This window comes from Gorilla gorilla, chromosome 4 (assembly GCF_029281585.2).
Source record: "Gorilla gorilla gorilla isolate KB3781 chromosome 4, NHGRI_mGorGor1-v2.1_pri, whole genome shotgun sequence".
NCBI lineage: Eukaryota > Metazoa > Chordata > Mammalia > Primates > Hominidae > Gorilla > Gorilla gorilla.
In genome coordinates, this window is record NC_073228.2 from 53,322,926 (window position 1) to 53,349,695 (window position 26,770).

At 51.1% G+C, this 26,770-nt stretch overlaps 1 protein-coding gene and 1 non-coding gene across 3 annotated transcripts in view; both read left to right on the top strand.

Moving 5' to 3' along the window:
• Positions 1–382: 382 nt before the first annotated feature.
• TRNAC-GCA (transfer RNA cysteine (anticodon GCA)) lies at positions 383–454 on the top strand. Its single transcript has one exon. It is a non-coding gene; the product is annotated as a tRNA-Cys (tRNA).
• A 2,049-nt stretch (positions 455–2,503) lies between these two features.
• The window catches only part of PLXDC1 (plexin domain containing 1), an 84,447-nt gene continuing 60,180 nt past the window's right edge, over positions 2,504–26,770 (top strand). Inside the window, exons 1-2 of one of the 2 annotated variants that reach the window (XM_055388268.2) lie at positions 2,504–2,792; positions 14,338–14,516. In XM_055388268.2, the coding sequence (XP_055244243.2) occupies positions 2,717–2,792; positions 14,338–14,516 (255 nt within the window). In that variant the 5' untranslated portion in view covers positions 2,504–2,716. The remainder of the gene's footprint in view (positions 2,793–14,337; positions 14,517–26,770) is intronic. The other variant, XM_055388269.2, reaches the window with a different exon arrangement.

A 26,770-nucleotide genomic window follows, 5' to 3' on the forward strand; every position in this document is an offset into this window, starting at 1 on the left:
GGAGGCTGAGTTTCTAAGGGCTGGGCTGGGGAAGACAGGTCGGGAGAAGCCGCGTGAGCATGAGGGAGGGAGAAAGAAGCTCCGAGACGTGGCAAGGGGTCTTCTGCAGGGCAGGAGAGTGGGACGCCCCCGAAGTGAAATATTTCGAGAGACTTCTCCTTCCACACCCCAGGAATATATTTTCTTACACTGCCAGTGGGGATCTTCAGCTCAGAGCTTCAGGGAACAACCCCTGCTTCCAAGTGAGTAATTCTTCTGGGAGTTGTATTTTTTCCATCTCTTGTAAACGTCTTACCCCACTTCCACTTTCCTTCGGGAACGCCACACAGCGCCTGCGCAGCAATACCACTAAGTGACTACGTGCGGTCGATTGGTCGGCAGAGGGGGTATAGCTCAGTGGTAGAGCATTTGACTGCAGATCAAGAGGTCCCCGGTTCAAATCCGGGTGCCCCCTCTTCGGCCTTTTCGAGATACTGTTTTTGTCCTGGGTGTCGATTTTTCCTAAGCTGTTTGCTTTTACTCCTACTGGCAGACGAGGAGCAGTGAGGGACTGCAAGGAACTGGGGATTCAACAGCAGTGGCTCTCAAAATGTGGTCCTGGGACCAGCAGCATTACCTGGGTACGCTCGGGCCTCATCCCAGACCTGGTGAATTAGAAACTTGAGGGTGGAGTCCAGAAATCTGTGTTTTCATATACGCTCCCCATCGCTTGAGTCCAGGAGTTGGAAGCTGCAGTGAGCTATGATCGCAGCACTGCACTCCAGCCTAGGCAACGTGCGAGAACCTGTCTCAAAAAACAAACAAAATACACACACACACCCCCTGCAGGTGATTACGGTCTCAAGTTCTAGAGGCTTACATTAAAATTTACACATTTGCTTCTACTATTTACAAGTTTATGTTTCAGCCTGAGCTCTTCTTGTAAGACAGACCACGAGGTACCCCAGATGGAGGAATGTGCAAAGACGCCGGGGCTGGAGCTGGAATCCGTCCCGAGACTTCTCACCTTGACCTCGAGGAAGGCAGGAGGTCGGAGACAGGGGGTGGGCAGGCCGGGGAAAGAGGAAACCCGCAGGACCAGAGGGTTGTGGCTCGTCACGTGGCCACTTGAGGGCAGCAAGTAGCTGCAGCTGGAGGCAGCTGCCTATCTGATTCTGTTTGAGAGTCCGCCAAGTTGGGATTTAAATTAGACATCAAGAAGAATTTACAGACCGGCCTTGCCTTGTTCCACGGTAAGGGGACATTGGGTTTAGGGCTGGAGGAGGTAGTCTCTGGGACTCTGGGCCCGGCGGAAGGAGGAACCAGCGTTCTAAGAGATTAGAGAGCCTTTAGTTGTTTCCTTTCTTAGGTGTTTTTTTTTTCTTTTCTTTTTTTTTTTTTTAACCTCAGTGCCACGGAATCCGCCTCTTCCAGCCCACAGTGTACCTTCTCCTGTCCCCACCCATATCCCTCCTCCTGGAAAATTTCTCCAGTGGCGCTCAGTGTTCGCACCCTTCCTCTCCGCGGTTTTCTAGTCCCTAGGCCCCAGCCCACTAGAAGCCAGGATGCCCCCTCACCCCGTCTCCCACTCTCCAGCGCCCCAGCTCCTTGCCGTCACAAGAACGAAGTAGGTCAGGGGAGGGAAGAGGCATCTTCGTGTCCTGACCTGATTCCTTGCCGTCTATTAAATATCCTACATTGCGGGTATTTTTATTCTGTCCTGGAAGAAAAAATAAAAAGATTATCTATCCCCAGAGCCTGTTAGAAGGTGGTGGCAGGTGGGGTGAGCCATTTCCTCGTCTGGGGCTGGCTCTGAAGATTGATTGGGTCTGGCCCTGAGTAGGCCTGGAGGCCCCAGAGAGGCAGGAGGCCTGGGTTACCTACTCGTGGGGAGGGGTCCAGACTGTTGCAGAGTAAGGGGTAGCCAGGCCCCCTCCACCCTCACGTCTGCTAGGCTTGGGGGGCAAATCGGTGCTGGAAATGGGGGGTGGAGGGATAAGGTGGAGTCATGGAAGGCGGGTGGGATTCAGGCCCCTCTTGGGGAGAAAAGCTGGGGGTCTTTGCTGCAGGGGGAGATTTCTGGGGGTGGGGGCTGGAGGACAAAGCATCAGAGACGCACAGAATTCCGAAGAACAGCTCAGGAAGTCGCAGAGCTTGGAGGAGCTGGGGGCGGGGGACAGGCAGGGGCCCGTGACCCAGGGATGGGGCGCCTGTCCCTTCCAGGGGTCCAGTCCTCGGGCCTTCTCTCTGCAGCTTTCCCGGCGGAACGGAGGAGGGAAAGGAAGCCAGGAGCTCAGTGAGGCGCGCGGGGTGGCTGATGCTTCTAGGGGTTCTCTCAGCCCGAGGGGCTCCCTCCCTGTCCCCTACTCTGCACCCCTTGCCTTGGGAGCGGCTGCAGGAGCTCTAGGGGAGCGCTCCGGTAGGGCTGAGGGCAGGCGCCGGGAGAGCCCCCAACGACGCCGCGCCCCCCGCCACGCCCCCTGCCCCAGCTCCCCCCCCACCCCCACCGACCCAGCGGCCCCCCCAGCTCCCCGCCTGCTCCCGGAGGCCGCAGCCTCCCGCTCCGCTCGCGCTCTCGCCGCTCCTGCCGGCTCGCCCGGCCCCGCGCTCTGCCGTCTCCTCGCCGCCCGCCCCTCCGCCAGCCCCGGGGACCGCGCGGCCGCAGCCTGAGCCAGGGCCCCCTCCCTCGTCAGGACCGGGGCAGCAAGCAGGCCGGGGGCAGGTCCGGGCACCCACCATGCGAGGCGAGCTCTGGCTCCTGGTGCTGGTGCTCAGGGAGGCTGCCCGGGCGCTGAGCCCCCAGCCCGGAGCAGGTAGGACTGGCGGGAGCCGGCCCGGGTGGGCCGGGGGCGGGGAGGGACGGGCAGACAGGTATGGGCATGGGCAGGTGTGGAGGGCTTGGCGATGTCCGCGAGGGGGGCATTGTCCGCAGGAGGCCAGGAGCGCTGTGGGCTGTGGGCAGGTGGATAGGGACCCCACTTTCCCAAACACATAGGGTGTGTGAGTGACGGTGGAGACACCGATGCCCGGATCTCTCCTTCTCTCCTGGAAGGATACTGGAGGGACCTTAGGAGAGGGGGCTCTATGTGGCCATGGGCTCTGAAAGGGGACAGCGGGAGAGTCATCAGGACCCCTGATCACCCCAGGCAAGGCTGAATTCTGATGAGATGGGAGCCTGGGGAGGCCCCTGCCCCAGCCATGCCTTCTTTTCCTCTTCTCTGCCACACCCCCGACCCCAAAGCTGATCCAGGCTAGGGATAGGTGGGAGCAGCCAGGGGGATGGTGGGGACACAGCGTCTCTGCCTGGGAAGGCAGCAGCCATTCGGTCACCTTCCCTTGCCTATTTGGTGTCAGTAGAGAGGCAGTGGGCCCAGGAAGAAGCAACTTGCTGCTTCTGCACCCCCAGCCTCAAGAGTCCCCCTCCTCACACCTGCTCCCATTTGCCCTGGCAGCCTTTGGCTTTCAGCTACTCTGGCTCTAGATGGGGCACTGGGGTAGGGGGTGGAGGGAGGCGTCCCATTCTGCATACTCCTCTTCCCCCCTACCAGTTCTCCAAACTCATCTCTCCCACCTGGAAGTCCTTTCTGAGATCTACCTGGAATCCCTCATGGTATAATTTTCATAGTCTCTGTTCTCCCCTATGCACCTAGACTTTCTCTGGGGTTGGGGAGATGGGTAATTTGCAGCCTGGCCCCTCAGCAGAGATGATTAAGAAGATAGAGACCTGTGCATCATTGGCATGGGTGCCCCTCAGGTGGGGTGAGGGAGGCGCTGTTGAGGCGAGTGCTGTGGTTGACCTGCTGTGTCTCAGGGGTGTGCTGGCACCAGGCACAGTGTCAGTGGCAATGTTCTTGACTTTAATGGTCCCAGCATGTAGCTGAGACAGACCTGGGTCCCTATTGAGAAGAAGAGTATGTGGGGGGTGGGAGGGGAAGGATGCTGACAGTGGGAAGTGTGGGCAGAGGGCAGTGGAGCTCACGAACCGAGAAGCTGCTGGTGAGAACCACCAATTTTCAGGGAGACCACACAGAGGGTGGCCAGAGACGTGGCTTCTAGTCCCGCCATCTCACTTGCTGTGTGACTTTAGGCAAGTTACTTTCTCTCTCTGGACCTATTTTTGCATTTATAAAGTGAGGCTGTTGGCAAAATCTTTGACTCTTGTGCGTGGAATAATGAAGGATCTTTTATAATTGCCTTTCCTTTTCATATTTGTTAGGGTCTTTATGGGTAACTGATACTTTAAAAAAATCAAGGTAAACAGGACAGAGTTGGATATGTTATGAATAATTTCTGGGCTCCTTTGAATCCTCAACCTGGTGTGATCTTCTGAACTCTGGGTGTAACAGAGTTTATGAGGGGAGGATCTGAACCTTTGGCTGGGTTGTGTGAACCACGGAGAGGGCTGGGGAAGGGGGAATTGGGAGGTAACAAGGATGGGCTGGGAGATAGTGTCCAGACCCGGGCCTGGCTGAGGGCGGCCCCTTCAGAGTAGGGTTGGGGTAGTAGACAGTTGAGGAGACCAGGAAGAGTGGGGCAGGCAGAGACTTGAATCACTTCTCTAAGTAGAGGCCGCCCTGTCTTCTTGGCTTTGACAGAGATTGAGCCAGGAGAAATGCACTTTTTCTGCAGCAGGAGGGATAGAGGTTGGACTTAAGGAATCTGTAAGAAGCCAGAGGCGGCAGCTGTTGACTCCCAGTCCGGTGCCCTTTTCACAGGCCAGGCGGGATTTCACAGGCAGGAGGACCTATGAGGAGGAAGCGGGTGTCTGGGGAGGCCAGATGTAGGAGAAGGACATTCTGGGGGAGAGTTGCTAAGGAGGGGCAGCCTGACCTGATTGATGGCGGAGTTGTTGTGACCAGTGGAAGGGCAGCTGGGAGCAGGACCTGAAGAGATGCTGGCATCCTTCCCCAAGGCTCTGGGTTTGCGGGGCTGGTGGGGGGCCTTGGGAAGTAGCTGAGATCTCCCCTTGCTCCTGATGGACAGGCTTGTTTGGTAGAGCCTTGAAACCTTATCTATCATTAGAACAGCAGCAGCAGAGAGATGAGTGGCCCAAAGATAGAGTCAGACAGCAGGGGAGACCAGGCTGACAGACAGGAAGATGGCCTTGGGGTGCAGAGCAGGGGCCCGGGGAACTGACAGTCTGGTCAGATGGAACCAGAGGTGCATATGACAGATAAAGAAGAGGCAGCGAGAGTTGGCATCCTGGCCTGGGAGTCCTGCAGGAGGCCAGGCTCAATACCAACTACTGGTGACCCTGACAGCTTCCTCCTTTCTCTGAGGAAGGTTTCCCCGTCTGTAAAATGGGGGCTTGCACCAGTCATGGTGGCTCATGCTTGTGATCCTAACACTTTGGGAGGCTGAGGTGGGAGGATAGCTTTAGACCAGGAGTTTGAGACCAGCCTGGGCAAAATAGTGAGACCCCATCTCTATAAATGATTTAGGCCAGGCAGGGTGGCTCATACCTGTAATCCCAGCACTTTGGGAGGCCGAGGCAGGCAGATCACCTGAGGTCAGGAGTTTGAGACCAGCCTGGCTAACATGGTGAAACCCCATCTCTACTAAATATACAAAAATTAGTATATTTAGTATTATTATTAATATTATTAATACTAGTATATTAGTAAAAATTAGCCAGGCGTGGTGGTGCATGCCTGTAATCTCAGTTACTCAGGAAGCTGAGGCAGGAAAATAGCTTGAACCCGACAGGCAGAGGTTATAGTGAGCTGAGATCGCACCACTGCACTCCAGCCTGGGCAACACAACGAGACTCTGTCAAAAAAAAAATTAAAATTAAAATAAAAAATTAGCTGGGCATGGCGGTGTGCGCCTGTAGTCCCAGGTACTCGGGAGGCTGAGGCAGGAGGATCGTTTGAGCCCAGGAACTGGAGGCTGCAGTGAGCTATGATCATGCCACATAGTGAGGGCGGCATAGTGAGGTCCCATCTTTTTTTAAAAAAAGGAGGGAAGGAGGTTGGACCAGATTGTCTCTAGGGCTCCAACAACCTGAGACTAAAATGCGAATTTATGGAGGTCAGGCAGCCCCTCCCTCATCCCACCATCTTCTCTAGCTCTCCCCAGATTCACCCCTTAACCCACTCCAGCTGCCGTCCCCTCCGATTGACAGGTAACTAACTGGCTTCTTCTCATTCAGGTCTTAATCAGCTCAAGGGGACCCTCCTCAGAGAGGCCCACCTCATGGCTCTGTGTAGAGTAGCAACAACCCCAACCCTTTCCTCTGTCTGATTTTCTTCATAGCCCTTACCAAATGATTCATTTTGTATGTCTCCATGAAGAAAACTAGACTCTTCCTGGGCACAGGGCTTGTGTCCCCCCAGCACCCAGCACAGTGCCTGGGACTCAATAAAAGTGTATTGAATGAATGAGTGAGTGATTGAGTGAGTATATCAGAGGTGGCACAGATCCCAGACTCTCCCCTCAAGGGACACACATAGAGTGCTGAACTCTTCTTGCTGTTCCTCCCTTCCCCTCCCCTCCCCTCCCCTTCCCTCCCTCCCTCTTCTCTTCTGCTACCTGGTGGTCCCTCCCTGCACTTCCTTTGACTCCTTCCCTCTCCCCAGGTGAGGGTCCTCAGTGGGTCCCTGCCTGCCAGAGGAAAGGGAGAGGGTATGGTTAGGGGCTTTGTAACTTGGAGGCAGGATTTCAGTTTAGGGTTTGGAGCCTTCCCTGGCCCCTCTGAAAGCTGGTCCTGTGACCCTAACCGGTGTGTTGCCCAAGGTGCAGCAAGTTGACACACCAACACCGAGGGTGCAGCAGAGAAAGAGTTTCATCACCGTGGGGCAGCATTTGGGGCTAGAGGTTTTATGGGGTTTGGGGTGGGGTGGCCAAGGTGTGGGAATTGTTAATTGGTTGAAGAGTGCATGAAGAAATAAAGAAACTGCATTCTCATGTTAAATCAGTTCCTCGGCTGGGCGCGGTGGCCCATGCCTGTAATCCCAGCACTTTGGGAGGTCGAGGTGGGTGGATCACAAGGTCAGGAGTTCGAGACCAGCCTGGCCAATATGGTGAAACCCCGTCTCTATTAAAAACACAAGAAAATTAGCCGGGTGTGGTGGCACATGCCTGTAATCCCAGCTACCCAGGAGGCTGAGGCAGGAGAATTGCTTGAATCTGGGAGGCAGAGGTTGCAGTGAGCCGAGATCGCGCCACTACACTCCAGCCTGGGTGACAGAGCGAGACTCCGTGTCAAAAAAAAAAAAAAAAAAAAAAAAATCAGTTCCTGTCTGAGGGTCTTCGAATTGGCCCTTCTGCTGGAATTCAGGATCCGAAAACCATCTTAATCCTTGTTTTTTTTTTTTTTCTTTTTTGAGACAGGGTCTCGCTCTGTTGTTCAGGCTGGAGTGCAGTGGTGTGATCATAGCTCACTGCTGCCTCAACTTCCTGGGCTCAAGTGATCCTCCTGCCTCTGCTTCCTGAGTAGCTGGGACTGCAGGCATGCACCACCACACCTGGCTAATTTTTTAAAATTTATTATTAATAATAAATTAAATTTTATAATACCTTTTTTTATTATAAAAAAGACAAGGTCTTGCCATGTTGCCCAGGCTGATCTTCAACTCCTGGGCTCAGGTAATTCTCCTGTCTTGGCCTTCCAAAGTGCTGGGACTACAGGCATGAGCCACCATGTCCAGACTTTAAAAAAAATTTTAGTAGAGATGGGGTCTTGCTATGTTGTCCAGTCTGGCCTCTAACTCCTGGACTCAAGTGATCCCACCACCTCACCCTCCCAAAGTGTTGGGATTATAGGCATGAGCCACTGCACCTGGCCTTAAACAATTCTTAAATAAAAGCTGGCCAGGCGTGGTGGCTCATGCCTATAATCCTAGCACTTTGGGAGGCCGGGGCGGGAGCATCATTTGAGGTCAGGAGCTCAAGACTAGCCTGGCCAACATGGTGAAAGCCCATCTCTGCTAAAAATATAAAAATTAGCTGGGTGTGGTGGCGCACTCCTGTAGTCCCAGCTACTTGGGATGGTGAGGCAGGAGAATTGCTTGAACCCGAGAGGTGGAGGTTGCAGGGAGCTGAGATCACACCAATGTACTCTAGCCTGGGTGACAGAGCGAGATTCCCTCTCAAAAAAAAAAAAAAAAGGAATGGGCCGAAGTGCGGCCTGATTAATGCTTAATTACTCCTATACTTCTGCCCAGAACCCGGCATGTAATTCTTGTTAACCCTGAGAAGACGGTTTCAGTCCTCATGTGAAACCCAGGGAAGGCAGGGCGACTTGCTGGGTGCTCTGTGTATATGATTTTGTTAAAGTGTCAAACCTACCAAGTTTATGTTTTATCAGCCCCATCTCACAGATGAGGAAACTGAGTTTTAGAGAGTGTATGTAATTTGTCCAATGTCGTAGTTAGTAGGTGGTAGATTCAGGGTTCAACGTCTAGCTTGTCTGATTCCAAACCTGTGTTGTTTTACTGCTCTGATACTACAATGAAGTTCCAGGGGAAGGGTGTTTCCAGTTCGGTGTATCTCAGGTACTCAGGGCATTTAAAGATGCTCTCCCTTCCCTCCCCTCCCCTCGCCTGCTTTCTCTTCTCCTCTTTTTCTCAGCCTGAGGGACAGGATGAGCCAGGGACAGGTGAGCTGGAAGCCGGAGAGAGATGAAATCAAGTTCACCCTCTAGGTGGCTTGTCCTGGCTATGGTGGGGGAGATTAGCTCTAGGGCATTAAGGGTGGAGGCTGACCCAGGATAGAGGCTGTGGTAACCTGAGCTATGGGGTGGCCCAGGGCTGGGATGCCAAGTTTGGGTGTTGGGTGAGATGAGGATGGCTTGGCCCAGGCTCTGGGGCCGCACAACCTGCCCTCCTGAAGTCAGCCCCATTCCCCATTGCCCTGAAATGGGACCAGTGCCAGCTGAGGGGACTGGGACGCCACTGCTGGGCTGTACCCTGCATGCTGGGGGACACAGTCTCCCAGGGAAGCTCTCAGGTTCAGGCCCAATGGCAGCCTGAGTAGGGCCCTCCAAGAACCTAGCCCACATGCCAGCCCCACCCCGGGGCTGCCCCTGCACCCTGGGAAACAGTGGGGATTGTCGGTCACTTTTTACTGCACTTTCTGTGGTTCTGAGTAGGCTCTGGAGCCAGCCAGCCTGAGTTCAGATCCTGCCATGGACTGGTTCTGTGACCTTGGGAGGTTCCTTAACGTCTTTGTGCCTCAGTTTCTCCATTTGTAAAATGGATTTTAAACTAGTAACTATTTCATGGGATTATTGTGGGGATTAAGGGGGTGAATGTGTTTAAAGCCCCTGGAATAGTGCTAGCACAGAGCAGCATTCTCTGAAAGTCAGCTATCATTTTTATTACTAGGGTGATTATTATGGCATCCCACTGGACTGCACACTACTTGGGGCCATGAGTGAGTGAATCAATGAATGAACAGCTTGTGTTCCAGAAGCTCCTTGGCAACACATGCAGGCGGGTGCTCTCACACATGCAGGCGGGGAACGGGTCCAGGGAAAATGGAGCTCTCTCCAGTGGAAGGCAGGTGGGGTGAGGAGTGGCTGAGGGTTGGGCAGGTGTCCAACTTGTGTGTGAGCACATATGGGAAGGCCGAGGCTTTCAGGCAAGTCTTTGTGGGCCTGTGCACAGGCACGTGGGCCCCTGCACATACACGTGAGCAACCAGCTGTGTTGGCTTCTTTCATGAGTCGTGGGGATGACGTCCTGTCCCAGGCGACAGGGAAGGAAGGGTGGCCAGGAAGCAGATGTAGTATGGGTTGGAAGAGTAAGATTCAGGGCTAGGCCAGGGTAGGCCAGGGTCCTGGTCAAGCTCCCTCTCCATCCCTCGCCCTGCCCTCTTTCATGGACTCTTTACCTCTTACCCTGGCCTGAGCTCTCTATAAAACCTCATTTGTGTTTCTCACTTGACGCTTATGGCAGCCTGTACTGTGGGCACCATCGTCAAATCCATTTGAGTCACTAGGGAGCTGAGGTAATGAGAGGAAAACTGATGGGGCTAAGGTCCCATAACTTGTGAGTGGCAAGACTGGGTGTCGAGGTCAACCCAGTGTCTCTTCCCTGGCCACCCCCAGCTGGGCCCCCTCCCTGTCCTTCCCCATGCTGCAGGCCTCCACCATCCCGCCTCCTGTCTCGGCTCCAGGTTTGTGAATCCTGAAGATCCCCAACACTCCTCTCTGGGCCGCTGAGCCCCTCTACTTGTTCACTACCCGCTCTATCCTGTTCTGGCTCCTGCCCAGGCCCCGGGGCTGCTTGCAGGAAGACCTGGGGAGCTGGGCAGACCAGCCCAGCACAAACAGCTCTGTCTCCAGAAGCAGCTGTGGGCCCCACCCAAGAGAGACCAGACAACCCTGGCTTGGGCCTGGGCAGTGGGCAGGCTGCCTTCCCAGCCCTGGACTCAGGTCCATCTGTGGGCAGCCAGTGGCCATCTTGGGGAAGGGGTCTGGGGACTGCCCTCCTCCCCACATTCTCCAGCAGCATCTGGTTGCTATTAGGGGCAGAGAAGTGAGAGGGGGCCGGCAAGGGTCCAGTAGGCGCCAGCAGCCAAGAATGACTTAATTGGATACAATGTCTAATGACAAAGCAGGGCCCCACAGCAGAGTTCTGGCCTCAGCCCCAGGCCTGGGCCTGGCCAAGCCTGGTCTCAACCTCTGTCCTTGCTGGCTCCCAGGAGCTACCCTATGCACTGCGTCCTCAATTCTGCAGTGATGGAGCACCTGCTGTTTGCTGGACATGCCAAATTTGAAGAAGGTGGAGAGAATCCTGGGGGAACTCAGATCTACCAGGGAGATAGGCACATAGTCGCACACGTAGGTGCTCTAGGAGAGGGAGAGCCACCTCCAGGAGCTCTGGGGAGTGGGCTGGGGGAAGGCAGAGGTTGAGACAGGTATCTGACACAGGGTGGGCCTGAAATGTATGAGGGTCATAGGTGGGGAATGTCAGATCCACCTATATGATGGTCTGTTCTCATATATACATCCATAGTAGGTGTGACCATTAGAATGACAATAAAAGCCACAGCTTTGGGGGGCATAAATCTTTTTGAAGTGGAAAAGGATGGTTTTTGTGTTGTTTATTTATTTATTTGGAGATGGAGTTTCGCTTTTTTGCCCAGGCTGGAGTACAGTGGCGCAATCTCGGCTCACTGCAACCTCTGCCTCCCAGGTTCAAGCAATTCTCCTGCCTCAGCCTCCAGAGTAGCTGGGATTATGGGTGCCCGCCACCATGCCCAGCTAATTTTTGTATTTTTAGTAGAGACGGGGTTTCGCCATGTTGGCCAGGCTGGTCTCGAATTCCTGACCTCAGGTGATCCACCCACCTCAGCCTCCCAAAGTGCTAGGATTACAGGTGTGAGCCACCACGCCTGGCCTTTTGTTAGAACTAATTTAACAGACCTGGTGCAGTGGCTCACACTTATAATCCCACCACTTTGGGAGGCCAAGGTGGAAGGACCACTAGAGCCCAGGAGTTCAAGGCCAGTGTAGGCAACATGGTGAAACTCAGCCTCTACGAAAAATACAAAATAAAATAATAATAACTAGCCGGGTGTGGTGGCATGCAACTGTAGTACCAGCTACTCAGAAGGCTGAGGTGGGAGGATTGCTTGAGCCTGAGAGGTCAAGCGTACAGTGAGCTGTGATTGTGCCACTGCACTCCAGCCTGCATGCTAGAGTGAGACCCTGTCTCAAAAAAAGCATGAATTTAACAACCTAGAGGGAACTGGAGAGGAGATCATGGAACCTAAGGCCATTTCGCAACCTCCAGAAACGGAGGTTCGCATGGCTGCGAAATGGCCTGTGTGTAGTCACTTTCCAATCCTGTGCCCATGGCAGACATTGCTTATTGATCTTCACAGTCCTTCCTGCTAAATACAAGAGGAGCCTTTGCATTCTCAGTTGGAGTGCCTCTGGCTGTCACGAATGGATTGCAGTTGGCATGTGATATGAAACCTATTTGCCATCCTAGACAGTATCTAGGTAGTGATAGGAGTAAAACAGTGGTTCTCAATGGGGCAAGGGAGGGGTAATTTTATTTCCCAGGGGATATTTGGCAATGTTTGGAGACATTTTTCATTGTCACAGCCTGGGATGGGGAGGAGCGTGGTGCTATTGGCATTTAGTGAGCAGGGGCCAAGGCTGCTGCTGCTAAACATCTTACAGAGCACTGGACAGTTCCCGCATAATAATGAATTATCCAGTCCAACCAACAATCCAATTTAAAAACAGGAAAAAGACTTAAATAGACATTTCTCCAAAGAAGATATACAAATGGCCCACAAGCATATGAAAAGATGTTTGGCATCACTAATCATCAGGGAAATGCCAATTTATAAAAACGACGAGATATAACCTCATACCTGTTAGGATGGCTACTATAAGAAAAACAGAAAAGAACAAGTATTGGCAAGAATGTGGAGAGATTGGAACCCATGTGCACGGTTGGTGGGAATGTAAAATGGTCCAGCCATTTTACATGGAAAACATTTTATATGGAAAACAGTATGACAATTCCTCAAAAAATTGGAAATAGAATTACCATACGATCCAGCAATTCCGCTTCTGGGTATATACCCAAAAGAATTGAAGGCCAGGTCTCAAAGAGATATTTGTACACCCATGTTTGTAGCAGCATTGTTCACAATAGCTAAAACGTGGAAGCAAAACAGACATCCATTGATAGTTGAGTGGGTTAGCAAAATGTGGTATATCCACACAATGGAATATTATTCAGCCTTCAAAAGGAAGTCAATTCTGCCATATGCTACGACATGAATGAACCTTGAATTTATTATGCTAAGTGAAATAAGCCAATCACAAAAAGACAAATATAGTATGATTCCATTTATATGAGATACTTAGAGTAGTCAAAATCATAGATACAGGCTGGGCGCTGTGGCTCATATCTGTAATCCCAGCACCTTGGGAGCCAAGGCAGGAAAATCGCTTGAGACCAGGAATTCAAGACCAACCACCCTGAACAAAATAGTGAGACCCTGTCTCTATAAAAAGTAAAAAGATTAGCTGGGCATGGTGGCGCATGCCTATAGTCCCAGCTACTTAGGAGGCTGAGGTGGGAGGATCGCATGAGCCCAGCAGTTGGAGGCTGCAGTGAGCTATGATCGTACCACTACTCCCCAGCCTGGGTGACAGAGCAAGGCCCCATCTCTTAAATAAAATAAAATAACAGGGGTGAATAGGGAGTTATTATTTAACGGGTACAGAATTTTAGTTTTACAAGGTGAAAAGAGTTATGCAGATAGATGGTGGTGATGGTCATACAACATTAGGAACGTATTTAATGTTACTGAATTGTACACTTGGAAATGGTTAGATGGCAAATTTTGTTATGTGTATTTTGCCACAATAAAAAAATTGGAAAAAGGAATTATCCAGTCCAAATGTCAATAGTACCGAGGTTGAGAAGCCCTGAACGAAAAGAACTCTCTGGCTTCTAGTCCCCTGACCCCACTGGGAAATAGGATTATGTGCCATTTCTGCCAGAGAAATAAGAAACTGGTTTGGAAGGCTCAACGGCAATGGTTCTCACCCTTGCCTGCAGAGTTAAGTCCAAGACTCCTCAAAATCTCCCCTGAGGCTCTTTTAAGAAATCGAGGCCAGGCGCAGTGGCTCACGCCTGTAATCCCAGCACTTTGGGAGGCCGAGACGGGCGGATCACGAGGTCAGGAGATCGAGACCATCCTGGCTAACATGGTGAAACCCCGTCTCTATTAAAAATACAAAAAATTAGCTGGGCGCGGTAGCGGGCGCCTGTAGTCCCAGCTACTCGGGAGGCTGAGGCAGGAGAATGGCGTGAACCCTGGAGGTGGAGCTTGCAGGGAGTGGAGCTCGGGCCACTGCACTCCAGCCTGGGTGACAGAGCGAGACTCCATCTCAAAAAAAAAAAAAAAAAAGAAATCGAATGCCCAGGTTACACCATAGACCAGTTACAAGAGATCTCTAGGGTGGGACCCAGACATCAGGAACTTTTGAAGCTGTCCAGGTGACTCCAGTGTATAGCTGAGGTTGAGAATAATCACCCTTTGGAGGCAGATCAGCTTGGGTTTGAAACTTACCTGCATGCCTAACCCACTGCGTGACTTTTAACCTCTGAGCCTCTGATTCTTGTTTGCAAAATGGAGAATATCCTAACTACTGCGGAGAGCTGGCAAGAGGATTAAAAGGATATGTGCGAAGTGCTTGGCCTGGAGCTGGGCACGTGACTCTCAGTACACACTGGGTGTCTCCTGTCCTGGTAGTCAGTCAAGTGTCTGCAAAGTCTACAGTGGCATGGTGTTGGGGCCCTTGCAGAATAACTGGGCTGGATTCCCCTCCTGATCTTCATTCCGGACTGCTGGCACTCAGGTTTCTGTCCCCTTCTCCCAGGTCACGATGAGGGCCCAGGCTCTGGATGGGCTGCCAAAGGGACCGTGCGGGGCTGGAACCGGAGAGCCCGAGAGAGCCCTGGGCAGGTGTCAGAGCCGGACAGGACCCAGCTGAGCCAGGACCTGGGTGGGGGCACCCTGGCCATGGACACGCTGCCAGATAACAGGACCAGGGTGGTGGTGAGTGCTGGAGGAACATGGAGGGGGAGCGAAGTGGGGGTGGGGGAGGTCTCACCAGCTGCCCCAGGTGTGCTTGTCCTACATGCAAATCACATATCATTTGGGGTTGGCCCTAGAGGACAGGGTGGAGAGAAGAATCCCCGGGGAGGGGATGGAAGCAGGGCCCAGACTGGGTCATAAAACCACAGCATCTCAGCGTTTCATAGGCTGCCTACTCCCTCCTGGACCCAGAGACATCAAATGGATTGTATCAGGATGCACAGCCTGACCACAGCATTCCTGACACTGGACTCTCCCATGACTTAGGGAAGAAAAAGCTGACAGTGGCATTATGAGTCACATCTCAGCTGCCAGATGGGGCCCTTCCCCACCCCATTTCTGCCTCATCTACAGACTGGGGCGCAAGAGGATTAATGGCTGCTTAGCCTAACGGCTGGGCACTCAGCAGGGGGCTGAGTAGAGAAAGCAATTAGGGTGCAGCTCCTGGAGACAACCTCCTTGGCCTGGGGCAGTTCTGGGGTGCTGGCACAGGGAGGAGAGGCCTGGAGGGAGTGCTCTTCTCTCAGGGTTTCCGGGAGGCTCTTGGAAGCCTCGGTGTGTCTGGGGGTGAATCTATTAATATAATTGTGCGTTTCTGGGAATGGGTGTGTGTGTCATGGACGCTGGGTTCGCACCTGTGTCAGATGATTTTGTATATTATGTATGTGTACCTGTCTGTCACTGTGGGCTGTTTGTGGGTGTTTGTGATGAGCGTGTGTGAGTGTGAGTGTGCCTGTGGCTGTGTGTGTAGGTGCCTGCGGCTGGGAGTGATGAGGGTGGATTCTTAGGACGCAAGAAGCAACAAGAGGACCTTCTTCTCAGTATAGATTTATTTTATATTTTAGTAACTATTTTCTTAAATTAGTATGTGCTGACAGTTAAAAAAAAAAAAGGTTAAATAGTGCTAAAATCATAAAACAAAACAGCAGTCCTGCCCCTCCTCTCCCCTGGGGCCTGCCCCCTTCCCTTTCTCAGAAGGCTCTGTCTGGGCTGTTTCCTCTGGAGTTTACTTCCATATTTCCAAGGGATTTGCTTATACTGTACTGCTACCTCTCTGTGCACTGGTTTTAGGCCGTACCTATTCATGGCCTGCTGCGGCTCAGGGAGATTTGGCTTTTGTATACTCCCGCTGAGCAACCTTTCACCCTGCTGCCCAGTCTTCCTGTTCAATCCGTGTGCTCGGTTGTGGACTGTGACGATCATGTACATAGTGTTCACTTCTAATCCAGGCAGGGTCATAACATTGTTTCTTTTCTTGTATGATTTTGGCTCTTCCTGGATCCTGGCCCCCTCTCCTGCCCTTGCTTACTTAGTTTTCTGTGCCTACCGTAGCTACATTTTCCTACACGTCCCCTAGCCTCAAATGTAATTTCCAGTGTGGGCTGGGCATGGCGGCCCACACCTGTAAGCCTAGCACTTTGGGAGGCCCAGACGGGTGGATCGCTTGAGCTCAGGAGTTCCAGAATAGCCTAAGCAACATAGTGAGAGCCACATCTCTAAAAAATTAAAACAAAAATTATCTGGATGTGGTGGTTTGCCCCTGTAGTCCCGGCGGTCAAGGCTGTGTTGAGCTGTGACCTCACCAGCCCGGGCAAAAGAAGAAGACTCTGTCTCTGAAAAAATATAAAAGAAAGAAAAAAAGATAATTCAGGGTGGTCAAACCTGTCAGTTCCTTTATCTGCCCGAGAAACTTCTCTCCTGTCCTGCACTCCAATCCCACCCGGCCACTCGCCTGCTGGTACCACGGGTGCCATCCTGGGGCCTCCCTGTCTGTTCATCCTGGGAACCCCTTTGTCTCCCTCCTGTGTTGGATCCCCTGTTCCCTTGACCCTGTGTCTTCTCTTTCCTGCTTCATCCTTTTGTTTGTTTAGCTTCCTGGGAAAGGTTGCACAGAGGGAAAAATTCCCTTGAGAACGTGCATGTCTGAAGATGTCTTTATTCTGTCCTTTCATTTGACTGGTGGTTTGGCTGAATATAGAATTCTAGATTGAAAATAATTTACTTTTTCTTTTTTTTGAGATGGAGTCTCGCTCTGTCGCCAAAGCTGGAGTGCAGTGGCACAATCTTGGCTCATTGCAACCTCCTCCTCCTCCTGGGTTCAAGAGATTCTCCTACCTCAGCCTCCTGAGTAACTGGGATTACAGGTGTGTGCCACTATGCCCGGCTAATTTTTTGTATTTTTAGTAGAGATGGGATTTCACCATGTTGGCCAGGCTGGTCTCAAACTCCTGACCTCAAGTGATCTGCTAGCCTCTGCCTCCCAAAGTGCTGGGATTACAAGTGTAAGCCACCGCTCAAGGCCTTGAAAATAGTTTTCTTTCACAAGTTTGAAGGCATCTCTCCATTGTCTTCTGGCTTCTGATTCACTGTTCAGAGGCTTGGTGTGATTCTTATTTTTGACCTTTGTGTATGCCGGTTTTCCCCTGACTTCTGGAAGCTCTCAGGGTACTCCCTGTAACTCCAGCATTCTGAAATTGCAGTGACATGCGCTTCTCTGGCTGTTTTTGTTTGCCATGCTGGACGTTGGGGGACTGTTTCAATCAAGAGACTTACATTTGTCAGTTCTGGAAAGTGTTTTTGCTTTATTTCTTTCAGATTTCTCCTTTCTACAATTCCTCATGGTTAGATGTCCATTTCTGGAATTGATCCTTCAATTTTTTCTTCTCTCTTCTGTTGTGCGTCTCTTTTGCATTTTTTTGTTGTTTATTTGTTAGTGTGCTTGTTGTTCTTCTTTCTGGAGGATTTTCTCAATCTTATTTTCATAATGTCACTGATTTTTTTCTCTACTATCGTATTGTTAATTTCTAAGAGCTCTTTTTTATTTTCAGATTTATTTTTCTTTAACAAAAAAGCATCCTGTTCTTTGTTTGTGGATGTAATATCTTCTCTCTCTGAGGATATTAGAACAATTTTGAGATTTTTTTCCCCTCTGCTCTCTGCATTGTTTCTGTTACTGTTTTTTTCCTTGTATCTCAGGCTCTGAAATGGTTTGGAACCATGACTAAACCTGTATTTCTTTAAAACTTTGGGCCGGGCACGGTGGCTCACGCCTGTAATCCCAGCACTTTGGGAGGCTCGAGGTAGGAGGATCCCTTGAGGCCAGGAGTTGGAGACCAGCGTGGGCAACATAACGAGAACTTGCCTCTATAAAAAACATAATAAACTTTTGATATTCTGTTCATCGAAATATTATTTTTTTGTATTCATTTTGATTTTTTAAAATATTGCATTGAAGTATTCTCTATCTTGATTCCTGAGTTTTGGTGCCATCTTAGATGTTGTACCCAAGGTAGGTGCCTCCTCACCTCACCCTAGTTTGGGCTCCTAGTTTGAGGTGGAACTTCAGGGGACATGGCATCACTCCCTTCCCAATCTGCCCTGTCTTCTTGATCCTGCAGAGCAAGGAGCAGGACTGCCGTGGTGAGATGGTGGAGTGGAAGGCCAGAGTAGGAGAGGCCCCTGATTAAGGAGACACCTGGCAGTTCATCCCCGACCCCACAGCTTTATTGGGCCATTGGTTGAATAACTGATAACCTGCTCAGGACCAGACACACAGGTCAGAAGGATTATGTCCCAGTCTGCGCAAAGAGGACCTTTCAGAAAAGAGCCATGGAGACTTAGATTTCTGGAAGCAATTGTTCGTGGGTGTTCACAAAGGACAGTGGGGTTCATTAAGAGCCAGTATGGATTCAATAACGCCAGAGCTTAAAAAACACCACAAATTCTCCGGCTCCGCCCTGGATGGACTGGTTCAGAAACACTGGAGCAATGGATTTTGGGAATTTGTTGTTGTTGTTGTTGTTTCAAGTTCCCCATGTGTTCCTGGCGAAGTTGCAGAGATTTAAAAATGTGATTCTGATGGTCATGTAGGTGTGGGAACTTTTTTTTTTTTTGAGACAGAGTGTTGCTCAGTTGCCCAGGCTGGAATGCGGTGGTGTAATCTCGGTTTACTGAAGCCTCTGGCTCCGAGGTTCAAGTGTTTCTCCTGCCTCAGCCTCCCAAGCAGCTGGGATTACAGGCGTGCGCCACCACGCCCAGCTAATTTTTGTATTTTTAGTAGAGATGGGGTTTCATCATGTTGGCCAGGCTGGTCTCAGAATCCTGACCTCAGGTGATCTACCCGCCTCAGCCTCCCAAAGTGCTGGGATTACAGGCGGGAGCCACCATGCCTGGCCAGGAACTTCTGATCTATAAGATTTCAAACCAATTTTATAATTCGTGACCCGCTCGATTGTCAGAACATGAGGCATCCACCATCTCGGGGGCTTTGTGATCCCCTCTGCAGCTACACATCGAGGGTCCACACAGGAGCAAGGCCACCTGGAAGGAGGTCCCTCTGACAGCCATAGGGCTTGTCCCCGGCTCTGCCTAAAGACAGGAGGACCAGGCTTTAAGGGATAACTTATCTGGAGAGTGCAGATGTCAGGTCAGGAAGGCCTCATGGGCAGGCTGGAATGACATCTGCCTCGGAACAGATGAAACTACTGGGATAAATATAAATCCTGGCATTTAAGTTTAGAATGAGTTGGGAGAGATGTGGTTTAGCAGCAGCTCACGAGGAAAAGATTTGGGGATCCCCACTTCTTGTGGGCTAGGATGAGTCAGGCGCATAAAGTGGCTGCCAAGGCTGGAGGTGGGAAAGCCAGCTGCATGATGGAAACCTGGGGACTGGGGCTGGGGCTCTGGGGGTCCTGCGGGCTATTTCTTGGGCCTGACTGCCATTGAGGGGCTTGTGCTCCCCTTTCAAGTGGTTATCCAGACACAAGCAGAGTCCAGGGGAGGGCAGCTGGGGTGGTGAAGAGGCTTGCACTCTTGTCCCTGTAGGAATGGTAGAAGGCGTTTGGGGTATTTAGCCTGATACAGAGAAGGTTCTAGATGTGGTTGTTTTCTTTCTTTCTTTTCTTTTCTTTTTTTTTTTTAGAGACAAAGTCTTGCTCTGTGGCCTAGTCTGGAGTGTGATGGCATGATCTTAGCTCACTGCAACCTCCGCCTCCCGGGTTCTAGCAATTCTCGTGCTTCAGCCTCCTGAATAGCTGGGACTACAGGCACATGCTACCAAGCCCGGCTAATTTTTTGTATTTCAGTAGAGACGGGCTTTCACTGTGTTGCCCAGGCTGGTCTTGAACTCCTGAGCTCAGGCAATCCACCCGCCTCGGCCTCCCAAAGTGCTAGGATTACAGACGTGAGCCACCACGCCCGGCCAATGTGGTTGTTTTCCAGCAGCTGCAGGGCTGTGACTGGGGCACAGGGAATAGACTTTGTTTTTTTTTTCTTTTCTTTTCTTTTTTTTTTTTTGAGACGGAGTCTTGCTCTGTCGCCCAGGCTGTAGTGCAGTGGCACGATCTCGGTTCACCGCAAGCTCCGCCTCCCAGGTTCACACCATTCTCCTGCCTCAGCCTCCCAAGTAGCTGGGACTACAGGCGCCCGCCACCACACCCGGCTATTTTGTATTTTTAGTAGAGATGGGGTTTCACCGTGTTAGCCAGGATGGTCTTGATCTCCTGACCTCGTGATCCGCCCACCTTGACCTCCCAAAGTGCTGGGATTACAGGCGTGAGCCACTGCACCTGGCCTATTTTTCTCCGTATTACTTATCACCTCCTGCATCAAATTATGTGTATCAGCCAGTCACAGTGGCTCACGCCTGTAATCCCAGCACTTCGGGATGCTGAGGTGGGAGGATTGCTTGAGGCCAGGAGTTTAAGACCAGCCTGGGCAACACAGTGACACCCCCATCTCCACAAAAAATCCATTTTTAAAAAGTTAGCTAGGTATGGTGGTGCACGCCTGTAGTCTTAGCTACTTGGGATGCTGAGGCTGTAGGATCGCATGAGCCCAGGTGTTGGAGGCTGCAGTGAGCCATGGTCGCGCCACAGCACTCCAGCCTGGGTGACAGAGCAAGACCCAGCCTCAAAAAAATAGAAAAGAATGATCCATGTATTGGTGTCTGTTGCCTATCTTCCCCCTGGAATGTAAGCACAGGAGAGCCGGGACTGTGCCTGGTCCATGACAAGCACTCCTTTGAATGAACAAAGGAAGTAGGGTTTTCGACATCCTAGTCTCCAAAAACAGGGTTGTAGAAGGGAAGAGTTGTGCCTGGTGTGATTGTCCCTGGTGTGAGTCACTGGACACAGGAGCCTCTAAGGACCCCAACTCTGCTAACTTGGATTCCCACACACATGAGAGAATGTCAGTGCTTACACACACCAGGGTGTCTGCACACACCCGAGACTCAGGTGGCTCCATACCCAAACTCTACCCTGCCCTCGTCCTGTTAGGCCTTGTTCTGGGTGGTGTTCACCTGAGAATGCTGGTGATACCCCCAGCAGCCAGACCGCAAACGCCCCTTCCCACTATCTGCCCACCCCCAACCTGGAGAATGGGTGGCCCTGGCTGGGAGTCCGGCACAGGTGTCCAGAGTCACCTGTTTCTCCCATGCCTCTGACAGCTCAGCATCACTGTGGCGTAAGGAAATCTCGTCTAGATGATGGGTTGGTGGCAGAGGGTGGGCAAGATAAGAGGAGAGTGGCGGGAAGGGGCTGTTTCAGCAAGTTTGATTTGGTCTGTCTCACAGAGTTTTGTTGGGTTTCAACAGGAACACTTCCTCTGTTCATCTGGTATCACAGCCGGGTTTGGCCAACAGCAACCAGGCTCTGGGACCCTCTGCTCTGGGGCCATATCAAGGGACTGAGGGCTGGCGGGTGGGCTGCCATGCCTTTTGCCTCCCCCTACACCAACCCCAGTGCCCCGTCACCTTCTTCCATCGTTCCTCAGTAACCCTCCTGGCTGCGGACCTCCCCTCTGGCTCAGCCCCCTTGACTCAGCTCCTCCATCCAGACCCTCTGCCCAGCTGCCTCCATTCAGCCCTCTCTGCCCAGTGCCTCTGCCAGGCCCCCCACCCCCCCGCCAGGCCATCTCACCACAATGCTTCTTCCAATTCAGAACCTCTTGCTTTGGAGGCCTCGAGGCGTCTAGCCTGCCCTCCCAGTCCCAGGGTGAGCTGGCAGCTCTGAGAACTCTGGTCAGAACCATCTCCTCCCTAAAATGCATTCCCACACCCAATCTACCACCACGTCACAGTGGAAACAGGACTCTTGTCCAGACTCAAGATTTCCGGAGATTTTCCACCAAGACCAATTCTGAGGCCCTGGGGACACTGGGCGTTTCGGGGACGGGAGCAGGAGAACTGGGGAAGCCACAGTGCTGAGTCAAGAGATCCTGGGATGTGCTGAGTCAGAGATCCTGGGATGTGCTGAGTCAGAGACCCTGGGATGTGCCACAATTTATTCTCAAAGAGGCTGGAAAGGGGAGGCCTTGGCAAAGGTTCTCTTCCTTTGAGGATTTCAAAATTCTACTCCAATGTTTACTTGGTTCCATGGTTCAGGTTTAGAGCCAGAGTTTGGGGGAAATCAAGCATAAGAACATTTAGATTTGAGGAGGTGCCCCTCCCTTTCACCCCCCTTACCTCCCAATCTCCCCCATGGCCCAGCGTCCCTGAATTCCTCTCTCTTCTCTGGCTCAAGCAAAACCTCCTGGCTTGTACATCACCATAGCAGGCCCCAGGAATGCGAGGGACCCTGTGTCAGGGAAGGGACCCCATCATCCAAGACAGTTGGCAGGGAGAGTGCAAGACCTGCCTGGTTTCTACAACCTTCCAAAGGAGGCAGCTCCCGAAAGAAGGTTTTCAGAACGCAGGGCCTTGGGAGACAGGAAGCCAGTCAGACTCCTCACACAAACCACAGGGGGCAAGCAGTGCTCCTCCAAGAACCCGGCCCCACCAGGGTGCTCAAGGGAACGAGGTAAGGAGGCCAATCCCGGAAGATTCTGGGAGCAGAGTTGGGGGGTGGGTGGAGGGAGGGGAAAGTTAGGAGCCAAGTTTTGAAGAGAGAGAAGATAAAGGTTGTCTGGGCATGGTGGCTCAGGCCTGTAATCCCAGCACTTTGGGAGGCCGAGGAGGGCATATCACTTGAGGTCAGGAGTTCAAGACCAGCCTGGCTAACATGGTGAAACCCCGTCCCTACTAAAAATACATAAATTAGCTGGGCGTGGTGGTGCACGCCTATAATCTTAGTTACTCGGGAAGCTGAGGCAGGAGAATCGCTTGAACCTGGAGGCGGAGGTTGCAGTGAGCCAAGATCATGCCACTGCACTCCAGCCTGGGCGACAGAGCGAGATTCTGTCGCCTAAAAAAAAAAAAAAAAGAAAAAGAGAGAAGAGATTCTGTGAGAAGAAAGCATGTCCAGGGAGGCAGGAGGTGGAGTGCAGATGTCATCTCCAGTGCTGTGGAGGAGCCCGGCAGTCCTGGCCCTCGATCTTGGTCCTGACACAGACCAGCTGCATAGCCTTGGGCTGGACACTTAACCCCTCAGTTAACGAACCTGACATTTAGAGCCCCTCCAAGCCCTTGCTAGCTTCACATTTCCCAAATGGGTGGTAAATACCAATCTCACAGAGTTGATTTAAGAGCAGAATGTGAGGCCCATGATGGTTCTTGGTCCTGGTGGTCTCCCCTCCGCTTCGGGTCACAACACTGCTCCCGGCTACTCAGCCCCAGGTGGTTTTCTCCCGGTCCGGTTCCTCTTGCAGGCCATTTTCCTTTCTCCTTGGGCAGGGTGGTGTGTTGGTTGGTTGGTTACTTTCTTTTTTTCTTTTTTGTTGAGATGAAATTCACATAATATAAAATTAACCATTTTAGGCTGGGTGCGGTGGCTCATGCCTGTAATCCCAGCACTTTGGGAGGCCGAGTTGGGTGGATCATTTGAGGTCAGGAATTGGAGACCAACCTGGCCAACGTGGTGAAACCCTGTCTCTACTAAAATAATACAAAATTAGCCGGGCGTGGTGGCATGCTTGTAATCCCAGCTGCTTGGGAGGCTGAGGCAGGAGAATTGGTTGAACCCAGAGTGGAGGTTGCAGTGAGCTGGGATCACGCCACTGCACTCCAGCCTGGGTGACAGAGCAAGACTGTCTCAAAAATAAAATAAAGTAAAATAAAATAAACCATTTTGAAGTGAACAATTCAGTGGCATTTAATAAATTCACAATGTTGTGCAACCAACCCCCCATCCAGTTCCAAAACCTTTTCTGTTTTGTTTTTGTTCTTGAGAAAGGGTCTTGCTCTGTTGCCCAGGTTGGAATGCAGTGGTGGGATCATGGCTCACTGCAGCCTCGACCTCCTGGGCTCAAGGGATCCTCCCACCTCAGCCTCCCAAGTAACTGGGATTATAGGCATATGCCACTACAACAGGCTAATTTTTAAATTTTTTGTAGAGACAAGATCTCACTATGTTGCCCAGGGTGGTCTTGAACTCCTGGACGCAAGTGATCCTCCTGCCTTGGCCTCCCTAAGTGCTGGGATTACAGGCATGAGCCACCGTGCCTGGCCCCAAAACATTTTCATTACCCAAAAGAAAACCCTTTACCCATTAAGTAGTTGCTCCCTGTTCACTCCTCCACCCCAACCCCTGGCAACCACCAATCTGTGTTTTATTTCTATGAAGTTACCCATTCTGGATATTTCATATAAATGGAATCATATAATATGTGATGTTTTATGTCTGGTTTCTTTCACTTAACATAATATTTTCAAGGTTTATCCATTTTATGGCTGAATAATATTTAATCATATGAATGTACCATAATTCGTTTATCCATTTATTTATTGATAGACATTTAGGCTGTTTCTACCTTTTGGCTGTTGTGAATAGTGCTGCTGTGAACATGTGTAAATGTATTTAAATTTCTTTCCCTTTCTTTCTTTCTTTTTCTTTCTCTCTTTCTTTCTTTCTTGCTTCTTTCCTTTCTTTCTTTTCTTTCCTTTCTTTCTTTCTTTCTTTCTTCTCTCTCTCTTTCTCTCTCTTTCTTTCTCTCTCTCTCTCTCTTTCTTTTCTTTCTTTCTTTCTGACAGAGTCTTGCTTTGTCGCCCAGGCTGGAGTGTAGTGGCGCAATCTCAGCTCACTGCAACCTCCGCCTCCCGGGTTCAAACGATTCTCCTGCCTGAGCCTCCCAAGTAGCTGGGACTACAGGCGCGTGCCACCATGCCTGGCTAATTTTTGTATTTTTAGGAGAGACGGTGTTTCACCGTGTTATCCAGGATGGACTCGATCTCCTGACCTCGTGATCCACCCACCTCAGCCTCCCAAAGTGCTGGGATTACAGGTTTGAGCCACTGTGCCCAGCCTCTTTTTTTTTTTTTTTTTTGAGACAGAGTCTCACTCTGTTGCCCAGGCTGGAGTGCAATGGCATGATCTTGGCTCACTGCAACCTCTGCCTCCTGGGTTCAAGCAATTCTTGTGCCTCAGCCTCCTGAGTAGCTGGGATTACAGGTGTGTGCCACCACGCTCAGCTAATTTTTGTATTTTTAGTAGGGATGGGATTTTGCCATGTTGACCAGGCCGGTCTTGAACTCTTGGCCTCAAGTGATCCACCTGTCTTGGCTTCCCAAAGTGCTGGGATTACAGGCGTGCACCACCGCATCTGGCATGAGTATCTGTTTTTTTTTCTTTTTTGAGATGGAGTCTTGCTCTGTTGCCTAGACTGGAGTGCAGTGGCACAATCTCGGCTCACTGCAACCTCCACCTACCGGGTTCAAGCCATTCTCCTGCCTCAGCCTCCTGAGTAGCTGGCACTACAGGCGCCTGCCACCACACTCAGCTAATTTTTCATACTTTTAGTAAAGACAGGGTTTCACCATGTTAGCCAGGCTGGTCTCGATCTCCTGACCTCGTGATCTGCCCACCTCGGCCTCCCAAAGTGCTGGGATTACAGGCATGAGTCACTGCACCTGGCGAGTATCTGTTTTGAATTCCTTGGGATCTATACCTAGGAGTGGAATTGCTGGGTCATATGGTAACTCTGTGTTTAACTTTTTGAGGAACTGCCAGACTGTTTTCCACAGCAACTGAACTATTTTACATTCCCACCAGCAATGTATGAGAGTTCCGATTTCTCTACATCCTCGCCAACACTTGTTATTTTCCCTTTTTAAAAAAATTATAGGACTGGGTGCTGTGGCTCATGCCTGTAATCCCAGCACTTTGGGAGGCCTGGGTGGGCGGATCATCTGAGGTCAGGAGTTTGAGACCACCCTGGCCAACATGATGAAATCCTGTCTCTACTAAAAAAATACAAAAATTAGCTGGGCATGGTGGCTTGTGCCTGTAATCCTAGTTACTCAGGAGGCTGAGGCAGGAGAATCGCTTGAACCCAGGAGGTGGAGATTGCAGTGAGCCGAGATCGCACCACTACATTCCAGCCTGGGCAACAAGAGTGAAACTCTGTCTCAAAAAAAAAAAAAAAAAAAAAAAAAAAAAAAATATATATATATATATATATATATATAGAGAGAGAGAGAGAGAGAGAGAGAGAGAGAGACAGAGAGAGAAAGAGAGAGAGAGAGAGAGAGCTGTCCTAGTGGGTATGAAGTGGTACTTCATTGTAGTTTTGATTTGCATTTCCCTAATGATTACTGATATTGAGCATCTTTTTTTTTTTTTTTTTTTTTTTTTTGTGAGATGGAGTCTCACCGTGTCACCCAGGCTGGAGTGCAGTGGTGCGAACTCCACCTCCTGGGTTCACGCCATTCTCCTGCCTCAGCCTCCCGAGTAGCTGGGACTACAGGCGCCCGTCACCATCATGCCCGGCTAATTTTTTGTATTTTTAGTAGAGATGGGGTTTCACTGTGTTAGCCAGGATGGTCTCAATCTCTTGACCTCGTGATCCGCCTGCCTTGGCATCCCAAAGTGCTGGGATTACAGGCATGAGCCACTGCACCCGGCCTTACTGAGCATCTTTTCATGTCTTTTTGGGCTATTTTTATATCTTCTTTGGAGGAATATCTATTCAAGTCATTTGTCTGTTTCTTCCCCCTTGCCAATTTTTAAATTAGAATGTTTGTCTTTTTGTCTTGGGCAAGTTTCTTAGCCCCTGTACTCGGGAGCCCATTTCTTCGTTGTCTAATGGGGATGCTATTGTCTGAAGTGTTATTGCAAAGGTGTTGTGCGGTAATGTCCATTCAGGGCCTAGCACACCGTGGGAGTGGGAAGCATGAGCTGACTTGGAATTTGGCTCTGGTCTAGGGGATCAACTATCCCGGGTTTCCCAGGATGGTCCCGGCTTTAGTTCTGACAGTCTGGCATCCTGGAAATTCCTAAGTTCTATGTAAACTGGGGCAGTTGCTCACCCTCCTCAGGTCCCAGATGAGGTAGACCATGCGT